General features: G+C 37.8%; 1 protein-coding gene across 3 annotated transcripts in view; it reads right to left on the bottom strand.

Moving 5' to 3' along the window:
• The window catches only part of USP25 (ubiquitin specific peptidase 25), a 134,593-nt gene that overhangs the window by 80,248 nt on the left and 40,629 nt on the right, over positions 1 to 13,716 (bottom strand). For all 3 annotated transcript variants that reach the window (XM_032763897.2, XM_032763895.2, XM_032763896.2), the window contains exons 4-5: positions 9,680 to 9,803; positions 3,937 to 4,099 (exon numbers count right to left, since the gene is read on the bottom strand). In XM_032763897.2, coding sequence (XP_032619788.1) covers positions 3,937 to 4,099; positions 9,680 to 9,803 — 287 coding nt within the window. The remainder of the gene's footprint in view (positions 1 to 3,936; positions 4,100 to 9,679; positions 9,804 to 13,716) is intronic.

The following is a 13,716-nucleotide window of genomic DNA, read 5'->3' as shown; positions in this document are numbered from 1 at the left end:
TCACAGTTCAGTGTTTCCATTGGCTGATGGACAAAAACCTAGACTATTCATTTGACATTTTGTATAAAATTAGAAAAAAAAAACATAAGAATGCTAAAGTCAGTCTTGAAAATCTGACCGAAATATGTGAATGAGAGAATGAGAAAGCAACAAATTAAGGAACTACCAAGTCAAGTTTCTCTCACAATTTGAAAAAATATTTTATCAAGATAAATGTTTTCAAGAGTGGTGGGCTTTTCCTTTTCTTTTTTTCTTAAAAACCTACAGTGTTGCTGTGATGATTTGGGGATTTTGCTTGTACTATTTGTGAATGCTGGTTCATATTATGAAGTTGTTATAGAATTTTTGCTATTAAAATTGCTCTCACTGAACGCCCCTATATAAATGTGGATGTCATTATTGCTGGCAGGACCAGCAACAGGCACGTACCAGACTGAGGACAACGGAGAGTATTTAACCTTAATGACTGTACTCTGACCACAACTAGTTCTGCTAAGGAGAATGCCTAACATGGAAAACCAGTTTGACCAAGCTGGTCCGCATCGGGCTTGAGAGTTTGGAGCAGTGATAGGCTATCAAGCAAGACTAACAAACTGGTGACTAATCAGGAAGTTATAAAAGATCTTGCAGGCAAGAGAGGAGAAGGACTTGAACTGAGCAAGAACAGAGAAGCTAAGCTGGGGAAGAAGGCTCCAAGTTTCATAAGAACGGCCATACTGGATCAGACCAAAGGTTCATCTAGCCCAGTACCAGGTCTTCAGACAGTAACCAATGCTATGTGCCCCAGGGGGAAGGCGCAGACCACATAATCATTAAGTGATCCATCCCCTGTCACCCATTCCCAGCTTCTGGCAAACAGAGGCTAGGAACACCATCCCTGCCATCCTGGCTAATAGCCATTGATGGACCTATCCTCCCCTCCATGAATTTATCTAGTTCTTTTTTATACCCTGTTATAGTCTTGACCGTCACAACCCCCCCCCCCACACACACATAATACACTGCAACAGAAGAACACTGGACAGCCCCAGACAACGCTGACACCTGCAAAAGAATACCCTGGATGGGTGAGGAAACTGAGGAAGGAATGTGCGTATGTTAATTATTTTTGTTAGGTCTGTATTTCTCACAGGGTCAAGTAAAGAGCAATCACGTTAAAATTCTGGACAAAGTGTCTCTGTTACATGCTACACTCATCATGTGGGCCCTTGAAGAAGTAAACCAGAAGGCTCATGCCATCAGGTGGAGTTCTGGGACCGAGTGTGCTTAAGCGATAGGGTGAGTCTGAAAGACCAACAGTGATTCAAGAGTCAAGGCACTTTGTAGGATAGGATGCTAGACAGAGGGTCTGCACCCAAAGAATATGCTTGGGGATGTGAAAGTTACTGTTGGCCCTCCTTACTAGTTTACAAGCGGCCAGTGGGGGGGGGGGGGGGGTGGAGGGGGCAGAAGCCACACGGACACAGTAGCCTGAACTTTTGAACTCTTTTCTTCTGCCTCAAAGCAGAGAAAACTTGCTTCAAACCAGTTTTTACTGAACAGATAACAGAGTGTGAGGTTTGACAAATACCAATCAAGTGTTAATACGTAAGGGTCTTTTTCTGAATGTGTATAAAAGGTTTGTGAAATTTGTGTAAGAGTCTTTTGTACCAAGGTACAGGCTCTCCTTTTTTCTGCAGAATAAAGCATTTTTCCTTATCCCTGTCAGGCTGTTATCGGGTCTCAGCTAGGCAGACTCTATATTTTGGTAACAGGGACCCCAAGGGCAATGCCTGGACTGTGTTCAGAATCCAGAAGCTTTAAACACTCAGGGATCAGCAGCACAATTCCTCCAAAAACAATCTGCTGAGTGACCAAGAGAGGGCACTGGACTGGATCTGTGAAAACTGGCTGTTAATAAAAAAAAAAAAAACTTAGCTAGATACATAAAACTCAAGCCTTTCAACATTTTGCTATTGCATGAGACCTTGGGAAGAACACGACTGTAAACAAAGTTGAAACTAACTGGCCCATTTCCACCATTCAAGCAGAGAAGCACACATACAAAACAGATAATGAACAACAGAACAGTTTGGTGGAATTCTTTTTTAATGTTTTTAGTTTTATAGATTGAGGTGTTATCTGCAGTTCTGCTAATATAAATAGTTTAATTTAAAACAATACTTTTTAGCCTGACAGCATCCATACAATAGAAATTCATCAAACACTGAGATAAAAAGAAATATTCAAGTTGCAGTGGGGTCACTCTAGATTGGATATTAGGAAAAACTATGTCACTAGGAGGGTGGTGAAGTACTGGAATAGGTTACCTGCAGAGGTGGTGGATTCTTAGAGGTTTTTAAGGCCTGGTTGGACAAAGCCCTGGCTGAGATGATTTAGTTGGGGATTGGTCCTGCTCTGAGCAGCGGGTTGGACTAGATGACCTCCTGAGGTCCCTTCCAACCCTGATGTTCTATGATTCCATGATCCAGTTTTACATCTTAAGATGCAGGAGTGGTCTTACAACTTAATTATACTTTACATACTGTATATTGTTTAAGAAACCTCTCTCTCCAATTAGATCTCAGTTATTTTCACAATATTCAACTGCTAATAGATACATATTTTCAAGATATCCACAGAATCACTTAAAGGTGAACTGATTTTCCCTTTAGAGTAATTTAGTTAAAAAAAATTCTAAGGCTTCATAAGCATTATGCATAAAGAATATTCGATATTAGTCTAACACAATATTTTACTAGTTCAGAGACACGTTGTGGTATACTTATCCATCTTGAGTACTACTTTACTTCTCAAATAGTTCTGAACTGAGCAGGACTGCTTGAGCAATAAGGTATTACAGTGAGTATGGATGGCAGAATTTGGCCCTACCTGTATAGATTTATGATTATTTCGGCTAGCAAAACGTCTTTTAGGTCGTGAAGTCTATCTCCTTGAATCACAGGCCAGTACTGACAGATTTCTACAGGAATGCAATTCAATCCTAGTCTAATCTTGCCTTGATCATGTTCAGCGATGAGATTTTGCTTCTCTTGAGAAATTATCTACAGTCTAATTTACTTCACACGTTTAACCTATTTCTTAATAGCTTACTCTAAATGATTCCACTCAAATGTAAACCTAGTATACCAGTTCTGGCTACTGAAAACTGCTTTTACTGCTTTTTGGATTTAAAAAACCAGAAGAGCAAAAAACTCAATTCCTGATCAAGGAACTTGAATTCTTTTCACCTTGTTACAAAGGAAAATGAAAAAGGTTTTGTATACATAATTGTGTCAAAACTAACAATGAAGTCTTCATACCAGCTGTACATACAAACAGTTTACCCAGTACAACAATATGCGTATATTAGCTGGGCTAGCCAGACAAACCCAAGACAGAATGACTCAGGCTGCACTGGCCTTTTTCCTCTCTTCCAAAGATTTTCTCTCTGCCTCTTACCCCAACTTTGTGGCTATCCTATGAACAGTCCATTGTTGGGTGGTGGGATTGAAACATCCTAATCAGCAGAACCGCAACAAAGGTTAGTCAGCTACTCCTCCTCCTCCCACCTCTAAGTCATTTGTACATAACATTTTATTTAAAAAATATTTATTCCTTGATTTTCAAATACTACTTTGGCAGATGCTGGTGCTCAGGGTAAGTGTGAGCTACAGGCCCTCATTGCCTTTGAAAAATCATGCCCTTCGTCATTAATTAACAAGTTTTATGACTTACTTCGACACCCCACCAAATCAGATCAGTAATCCACTATACATACCGTACTAAAACCAGTATGAACTTTTATAGGCACATGGTAAAGAGATAATGCTGAAATATATCTTATTCCTTAGCTTTCAGAATAGAGAGGGAAAGTAAGTTTAGATACTATGACCAATTAATTTTGTATAAATTATATTACAACAGAAAGTACAGCTAATCAGCAAACCTACTTACCTGAATAACAGCACTGAACCAACATGTGTTGCCAACATTCTTTAATCCAACCGGACAACTGTCTTGCCTTTTTCGATCATAGGGGTTTGGAGAGTCACTCCATACTTCCGGATGTGTCCTTTTCAAACTTGCTTTATTTTCTGCTATACTGGCTTCTAGAACTCTTAGAAAGCAGAAAGACAAATGACAACATTAAAAGTAAAACAATAATACAGTAAGATAATGGGATGATATGTAGTTACATCTACAAATATTAACACGGAAATAATAACTAATCATTTGGTAATTTATCAGATTTATTCTTGACTCAAAACACTTTTTTTTCATGTGCCAGAATGCACACTGGAAAATAAGATGGTACTTTATTTGCAGATGCAGTACTGTAGCTGATTTTCCACAATAAATGGCATTACATAGTCATGTTTATGAACGGAGTGAGCTTTCATGACTGAAGGATACCTATTTTTAATTCCACTAAATAAAGGAAATTAATTTTAAAAAGTCAACAAAGATCAATCATTTAAAACCAGGTCCTAACTGTTTAGGTAGACAACAACGAAGTGGGAAACAAAAATAGTTTGAGAATCTACCAGCAGTCACTTTTCATCTACACGTATCACAGTGCTTTAGAAAGAATATCACCACCATTTGACTGATGAGAACAGTAATGAAGGAAATTTACTTAGCTCGCTCAAAATCATGCAGCATACCAGTGACAAGCAGATAATGGAATCCATGTTTCTGGATCCCCATTTCCACATCCTGTGCAGTGGATTCATTGCCTTCCGTAGCTCAAGTGTACCTTGTGGATTAGGAAATACCCACTCCTCTACCCAGAAAATCTTAAACTGCTCCCATACAGAGTAGTTGGTATATTCAAGATTTTATACTCCTTGTAAGAAATGTGTTGTTCAGATGCAAGGAATTCATCCCTTATACAGAAGCATAACCAAAACTGGAGCAAAAGCTCAAGAACCCCCTTGAATTCAAATCATTGAGATTTCACTATATAGGGCACTGTAGGGCAGGCATTTTACCTTTTAATTTGGCTATTAACTAAAACAAATTACTTCCCATATTAGCAAAAATCAGTATTGCCTCAAGAGAACCTGAAAGATAAAGGAACTTTAAAAAAAAATTTGCTTCCCCCATCATCAGCATTTCTTTGGCAAAGTTAGGTGATAGCTACACTTTGGGAAAAGACCAGCTATTTGATGATGGCATTAAAGAGGACTTCAAAGCAAATATCACATCAATTTAAAACAATTTCTTGAACAGCAAGTACAATCTAAACTCTGGTTTGCAACTGATTTTGGTCAACAATTGTCAGAATAATAAATAAATCAATAAATAATTGGAGATACACCAATCTCCTAGAACTGGAAGGGATCTTGAAAGAGTCCAACCCCCTGCCTTCACTAGCAGGGCCAAGTACTGATTTTTGCCCCAGATCCCTAAGTGGTCCCCTCAAGGATTGAACTCTCAACCCTAGGTTTAGCAGGCCAATGCTCAAACCACTGAGCTATCCCTCCCCTCTGTAATGTGCAATATAGTTCATGTGAGATCTGCTCAGCCCAGCCAAAAACAGGGCAGTCAGAATACCCTACTGTGAATTTCCTATGCAGCCTTTGCAAGCAGGGTTCATAGAGAATTCCAGCTGGACTGTAAGACTAGTCTCCCCAGGACGAACCCCCAGGGTAGGGTAGAGGAATTCTGTCACCTGCGCAACTATAGGGGTCCATTCCCTGGCACAAGTGAGTGAAACTGGCATCCCTTGATGTTTTACCCACTTACCTTCTGACATCAGAGGTTTTGCCAAAGACCAATAGCATTTATGTATTCAGTTCATTTTCAATTATTTTTCTTTTTAAAATTCTCTCTTCCTTTAATAGTAGAGAGTTCATCAGTTTGATTACCTATAGGTCTGTCTTAGCTCAGTTTAGATAAAGCTTTATTACTAAAGCTGACTTTCACTAGCCTTGTGGCAATTTCTCCTAGTTAGAAAGAAATCATCTGCTGGGAGAGGATTAGGCCTAACACTATCTGCCCTCAGATAACATAGAGCTTTTATAGTCAATAACCATAGACTCAAACATCAGCCTCAAATAAATTCATGTCACAGTATGATATTTAGCTTTTCAATTTCTTAGTCAGTTTTTGCCAATGAAGTAGTTCTCGACACAATCTTATCTACAGTGTGCAAGAACCAGTTATGGCTCAGTAAAACAGCTATTCAACAGAAATTACTTGATGGGATACATTGAACCCTCTCAGCCTCCCAACTCATATTGAAATTGCTGCCAAAGGTTAAGCAAAGGAAGTTTGATACTAGACCATTCTTACGTGTGTAATATGATGTGGGACTTATGAAAAAGAATCCCTCACACATTGTCCTTGACACATGGAAGTTATCTGTCAAGATAATTGGGACGAGCATGTCTTACTTCGGGCTCTGGGTATCATCAACTCTTTTCAAAATCACAGCATATGGAAGAGAAAATGGCTCCCAACAACAAAAAAAAACCATTTAATTGGAAGAGCAAGACCAAGACATGCATCAATTCATGAATCTCTTGATGCATTTTTAAACAGGACTCACAGTGTAGAAAAAATGACCTTAGTTTTTAACAAGGGACCTTTGGGTACAATCTTGAATTCTTTAGCCAACCAGAAGTCCCACTATCATCAGTGGGCATTCTGTCTGAGTACTTTCTAGAGTTAAAGAGTTTGACATCTAGGATGACTCTACCCCTTTCTACCACTGCCATTAAATATGGTAGCTATTTACATGCTCATACTATTATAATCCTAATTATTTTACTCATATTTATACGTTGTTTGAAACCATCAAGTTGTAAATGATATAGCAGATGAGGAAGTAAGTTATAGAAATTCTAGTAAGGACAGCTGCCTGTTTGATAACAGAACACATTAGTCGTCTGAGAAATCTTAAGGTTATTAATATTCAAAGAGCAGTATATTTGAATCTTTTGAGTATCAGGACAGGTGACTAAGAGTTCTGGATACTCTAAGCTTGCTTTTTCTTTACAGGCAGCTATGGCCAAATGTAATTTGTGGACCACAATGCAGCTGCTATCACATGTCCTATAAAATAAAAACCTATATCGCAGGAATGTTTGTAAGAAAACAACTGGGCAAGCTTTATCGTGTTAATGCACTGGACTTAAATACTTTATGGAGAGATTCAGCGGGAAGAAAGACATTTTTACTTCAAAACAACAGGATCAATATTCCTCAATGACAACAGTTTGCGCGCACGCATGGCCATTTGGGTTGCACTTCTCTCAATAACCTGGTATTGACTAGTTCTAAAAAATGTCAATTTAATGCAAAAAAACCCCCAAAACTACTGTAATGTTTCATGAATACAGTGATCACACAAATCAATAAATTCATAAAGTTCCCATAGAAACCTTAACTCCACCCCTAGCAAACTTATTAGGCACCTCTCATTTGTGCCTTTGAAAATCTTCCCCATAATGAAGATACCAAATTAAAAGATACGTGTCCTTCAATTATTAAAACTGATTTTTTCCAGTTTTGCTTTCTTGCCGCTGGAGTTTTTATTGACTTTTGCCTTTCCCTTAGCCTAAGAAATAAAAACTGACTACTGCATTTGCCCTTGTTTCCTTTTTAAAAAAAAAAATCAGTTTCGCTTTCTGGTTCTCAGAACAGAGAAAAGCTGCCAACACACAGCAAAGGAATGAATGTTAGTATTCAAGAAGAAAAAAAAAAATCCATGTGTGTTAGGCTTTCTATACATATAAAAGCCAAAACCTAAAATCCTGTCTTAAATTGACCATAGCATCTCTGCAAACCTTAAGCGTCAAATTTCTGTATTTGACTTGTGATTCAAACTTATTACATGAACAATGCATATCTATTATTAAAAGATAGGCATGTTGCTAGTATAAACAAACATTATTTATTTTATTTTGGTGAGGCTGTATAGGATTGACCAGAGAGATCCTATATGCTTCTTGTATACACGATACAAACAAAATGGCACATTGGTTTGCTAGTTTCTGCCACCAGAGAAAAATACTAAAAAAATTTGCAGTATTTGCTTGTCGATCAGAAGATTGCAGAGATTAAAAAGACCACTTTTGGCAGTGTGGAAAAGGGACTATAGGTAAAAAGAAAAAAGGTCTATGTCTAGGAGACCCTTTAAAAGCAAAAGAAAAGGTCCTGAATAGAGGCCAAAGCAAAGAACAAAAAAGAAAGTCATCCTGCAAGATGCACCTAACCCTCCAACACGATTATGAAAACAGTCTAACTAAAAGTTCACAAGAGCTCAACTTCTCATATGCAATTAGAGGTAAACTGCTTTGGCTGTCTTGTACTAAAATAGTAATTTATGAGAAATTATGCCTGAACATACATACACTGAAACCTGAAGAACAATATCACCAGCCACATTAACTAACAACCAGGGGTAAATCTCCCTCTTGTCTCAGCCCCTCCTGTCATCCTAAGGAACGTCAGACATTTTAAACTAGTCCAATAATGAGAGGACCCTGATCACTAAATAGCCTTCCAGACATATGGGAAGAACTCTCTTTAATGGGCACGTTTATGTTTGCAATTAGCACAGCTTCTATTTTTCAAAGAAAAATATTGTAGGGAAAGGTGGGAAATTACACTTCAGAGAAGAAGCCGTTTCATTATATCTCTGACTTAGCTAAACACAATGTGCTAAGCAATGCAATTGTTGTGGTGGGCCTCCTAGCTCCAATTTGTCTCAGACTTAAAGTAAAGGGCCATTTTGGACGATAAAGCAACAACAGCTAGAGCAGCTTAACTGTCTGTGGGAACCACAGGCATGCACAAAAACCTCAGTTAAGTGCACACTTAACCAGATTACCAAATAACCAATGCAACTGGGCAGTACTTCACTTTCAAACACTCGTAACTTGAGTCAAATCAAAGCCACTTTCTTCCACAGAAAGGCCATGCATAGCTCTTCAGTGAGAACTATATCCACAGCTAATTGCAACTTTCAGGACTTTCATTTCAGCTCTACTCCTGTTCACAAAAGAGGTCACAATATATTTTCCTATTTTATTTTATTTTTTTTAACTTTTTTAGCAAAAATAAACGCACCCTCATCCCACCCCTCCACCTTAGGCAAAACCAAGTCTAGAAAATTTCAGTTCAAAATGTGAATGTTTTTCAGAATTCTGACCCTCTGAAACAGAAACAAGTTTTGTAACAGAAAACCATGTTGCCACCTGTAACGCGGTAGCTCTTGTTTCTGCTAAAATTTAAGAACACTAACGATATTATACTTTCCTGCCACAGAAGTAAGAAAGCGTTACCGTAATAATGAACATTGCAAGCATACAAAGAAGTGGTTAGCTTCGTAATCATATTTTGCTTTTGAACTCTTTTCCAAATACACCATAGAAATGTCTTTCAATTTTAGGTCTGATTTTAGAAAAAATTGATCAAAGGTCTCTGCTTCCAAACTGGTCCTAGGTATTTAAGCAAATGTGCAGCCATGCAATATACCATTAATTTCTACCTTAAAAATAGAGGGCTGGTTTTTCAACAGAAGGCATACAGTGCAGTAGAGCAACACTCCTGAAGCCAGATGTATCAGCAGCACAACAGATAAAAATTAAAAAGTTCTTCTTTATAAGATGAGAGGGGGGGAAAAAAACACAGGCCAATCTCTGAGTCTTAAAATTTTATTTCTGCTTTATGTAAGTTGTTTGTTTACCTGCTAATGGCTTGTTCCTCATCTGTTATTCCAGTCTCCCTGAATGCCCTGTTTGATTCCTCCAAACTCAAGGCAATTGCCCTCTGAAGATCATCTTTATCATCTCCAGTGAGATCAATCACATCTGAAAAGCAAAACTATCTTTTTCAAAATTAAAAGTGAAACAGAATGAAAAATAAATCTTACGGTAGAGGACACAAAACCAGCATGGACTGCTAAAACAGATTCAAATTCCTCCTCAAAATTCACTTCTTTTGGTTTGCTTTCCACCACTAATCTTAATGTCTTCACTACCTACTCCCTCTCCTACCTGATAATTAAAATAAGGAAGAAAAAGAAAAACACAACACTTGCTCCTTTGTAACTAATGCTCTACAAAGAGCATTTTCCCAAAATCTTCCTGTTTCCCAAGTGGTCTCCATCAATAGCTTCCTGCAAAGTCCCTTCTCTACTACTGCTTTTAAGTTCAGTGGTGTAACTGTCTTTATCAAGGCTTTTTCCCAAATTACATTTGATGAAAATAGATTTTTCTTAAAGGATATCTTCAAAGAGAATAGTCACTTATCTCATATAGAGCAATGCATGCTGAATGTCCCCAAAACACAGACAAAAGCACAATCCTGCTAATGCTTGTGTGTGTACTGTATACACACAGAGTCAATGAGATTAGTGATGTAGGTAAGGTAATTACATACATAGGCATTTGCAGGATTAAGACCTAAGCAAGGAGTCAGCACATTATTAGGCTAAATCTTCCCTTCCCTCCTCCCTCTCACACTTTTTTAGTTTGAAACTAAACAACATGTTGAATTTCCTTCAGTCTGAATAGTGGAAGCAACCAGCACAACATTCAATAACCAAAAACATCCAAGAAAAATGATCAGAGATTGATGTTCAAAATAAGAATCCCCACTCCGGCAATCCATTCAGCCTTTTTTTTCTTTTTTTTTTTTTTTTTTAATCAAATGAGTAAAAATGTAAGGGGCCTATTTCTTACTTTCCCTACAATCGCAGTCACCACAAAAAGGAAAAAAAAAAAAAAAATTATCAGCTGCCAGCAAACATAACTTATGTAAACTTCCCAACCTACTGCATGTAGCAGTAGAAACTCTTCTTTACTCAGGAGAGGACGTATATTCTCTCTAGCAGCCTCCCACTACTAAATTATGCATTCCAGTCAAGCAGAGAAACTCTTCCCAGAGCAGTCAGGCTAATGGGAATGACGGCCAGCTGTGCAAGACTGCTAGGAGGACAGGAGACTGAATATATCAGACTTTCCATGGCTGAAAATCCCACTTTGCTAGTCAGCGGGAGGGAAGGAATTATGCTGTACAAAGATGACCCTCACGTGAACCTATATGATGTGAAACCCAGAGTCTGCAGTGCCATTTTCACTTTTCCTGTTCTTAAGGGCCAGAGCAAACTCAAACAAAGCAGCTATGCCAAGGGTAACTCCAGCCTAAAACCTATGTTAAAAGCAGATGGGAGGCAGGTGACAGAATAGAGAGCTACAAACTTGGGAGCTATAGAAGAAAGGAGGTGAGGCAATTTGTTTACATGTCCCCTTTCACTGCCTAGCCTTTGTAACTCATTCCCAAGAACTTCTCATTTTAGCCTTCCCTGATAGATTAGCTTGCGGTGGAGTCAGTATCCACTATTTTCCCAGTCTTATGTAGCTGTGGATACTTTCTGTTGAATCAAAATAATACACTCAGTGAAATGTTACAATCATTTCCATAGCTACACACCAATCGCAAATAGAAGCTGCAGCTAAGAAACAACAGTTCTTTTCTCATATCTTCAGAAATTAGGCATAGCACTGGCCCTTCTCCCACTTCATTCCTTCTCACCAGCTTCCACTAGGGTCTCTGTTATTTGGCTGAAATTCAATTTAATTTAGATTTTGAGCCCTTAGGGGCAGCAACCATGTCTTCTTACCTGTAAAGCAATATACACATCTATAGCATCTTAGTAATAAACAATAGCAAGAACAACAGCAAAGTAACTCATTTTACTTTAAGTATCTGTGTGATGCTTGGAAACAGTTCCTGAATTGATTTTTTATTTTTTTAAAAGAACATTTAGAGTCTCAGGCTTGCAGATCTCACTCCAGAGGGGGCTAAATCCATTATGAAATGATAGCTTCCTTATTAGCTGAGTGTAACACCTGATGCATTATGGATTTTAGTATTCTGGACATGACAATTCAGACAAAAAACTGGAAAATTTACAAATATGGCACCACACCTGCAAACTGAGAGACTTGGCCATTCAGAGCTGGAGAATGAACACTTCACTGATGGCAGATTAAAAAAATACATTAACAACAATTGCAGAAAAAAGAGGCAGTGAAGCAGTTGGGAGTGTTATCCAGTGGGCAGCATATTGATTTAGGGCTCTGATCCACTTGTTATTCAAAAAAATTTAAAACGTAACAAAATTTCAGTTTCTGTCATCGCCAAAACCATTTAATGAGTTACAGCTCCACAATTTATAATTATCTGTCATTACGCATTTCCCAACCATTTGCTGGTAGTCACTTAGCAATCCTGCAGTCTCACTGGAAGTTTCCTATATTTCCAGTTGCAGAGTGCTGGTAGTGATCACAACTAATAAAGGACGAACATAAGAACGGCCATACTGGGTCAGACCAAAGTCCAACAAGTTCAGTATCCTGTCCTCTGACAGTGGCCAATGGCAGGTGCCCCAAAGGGAATGAACAGACAAGTTATCATCAAGTGATCCATGATGGTGAAAGGTTAGTTTGGGGGAAAGCAGGTTGGAATAAATGGGCATCCTCATTAATTAGGTGAATCTAGGATTACGTCAGTCACTTCTTTGAAGAGGTGGAGGCTTCTGCAGCCATTCCCTTTTCATTGGGGTTGATAAGAAATCTTTGAGTTATCCACATCTTATACAAAAATTAAAAGGAAGAGTCAATATTTAAGTGAAAAATAAAAAAACTTGGAAATCTCATTTTCTTTACAAACACACACACAAATAGCATCCAAAACAAAACACACAGTAGTTTTATCTACTGCAAACTACCCCGCATGAGCCCAGACATAAGATCCCATTGCTAAAAAAGCAAACGCTGCCAAAATATTTCAAGGTCAAAGTCAACTGACACTTTGCCAAAATAGTATTTTTTTTCCTTTTTCTGGTTAATGGACAAACACATTTTTAATATTTTAAATGTTTACTAACATGTACTATTAGCCTAAATGCTAAGAACATCATAAAAATGTACTGTTAATTGGTGTACTAAGAACAGAAGTTGATCATATAGTATTAAAACAAAAAGGAGATTCCCCATCTGCACTTTGTTTCTAAAAATTTTGCTAGTGAACAGTATTTTTGAAGATGACATATAATTACACATCACCAAACAGTTTTAGTGTATATGATGCCTGATTCCAAGCCCACTGATGTCAACAGAAACGCTCCAATTGGTTTCAAAAGGCTTTAGCTCAGGTGCTATATGATTTTCTTTTATAAATTGTACTTCACTTCTCATGTGTTCATAAGCATTTTTCCCCAAACAGTTACTACCTATTACTTATCCCTTTCATCATATACACATTCACTGTAATTAATTTGTGGCACTGAACAGGGGATAACCTATAGCTGAAAACTGATGTTACCTAAACTTCCTTTTCTAATGTACTTCGATTGTTCTCTATATACTAATTCCTGATTCTCCAAGCATACATAGTGTCCTCCCAAGAAAAACTCAAACAGTGTTTGTTTTTTAAATTCTGATTAATATTTTGTAGCTAGTTAACTCTTAAGTGCACTGAAGTCTTTCAGTGCAATACCTTGAAAATGAAAGGGCCTAAATTTGAATTTTGCATATTCATTGATTACTTTGGCTGACTGTTCATCTGATTTATGACGTTTCTTTGATTTATGAGTTTACATACTGCTGCAACACTGAACCAGTGACTTGTGGTTATTGAATAGCGACTTCTACTGGAGCATGATGAACTTACTCATTTTTAAAGCTTATCCTTTGACTGATTAACTAGGAATTTAGA

Source organism: Chelonoidis abingdonii, chromosome 1 (genome assembly GCF_003597395.2).
Source record: "Chelonoidis abingdonii isolate Lonesome George chromosome 1, CheloAbing_2.0, whole genome shotgun sequence".
Taxonomy (NCBI): Eukaryota; Metazoa; Chordata; order Testudines; family Testudinidae; genus Chelonoidis; species Chelonoidis abingdonii.
Note: the sequence above shows the minus strand (reverse complement) of the source record. Positions and strands in the feature narration are given on the sequence as shown.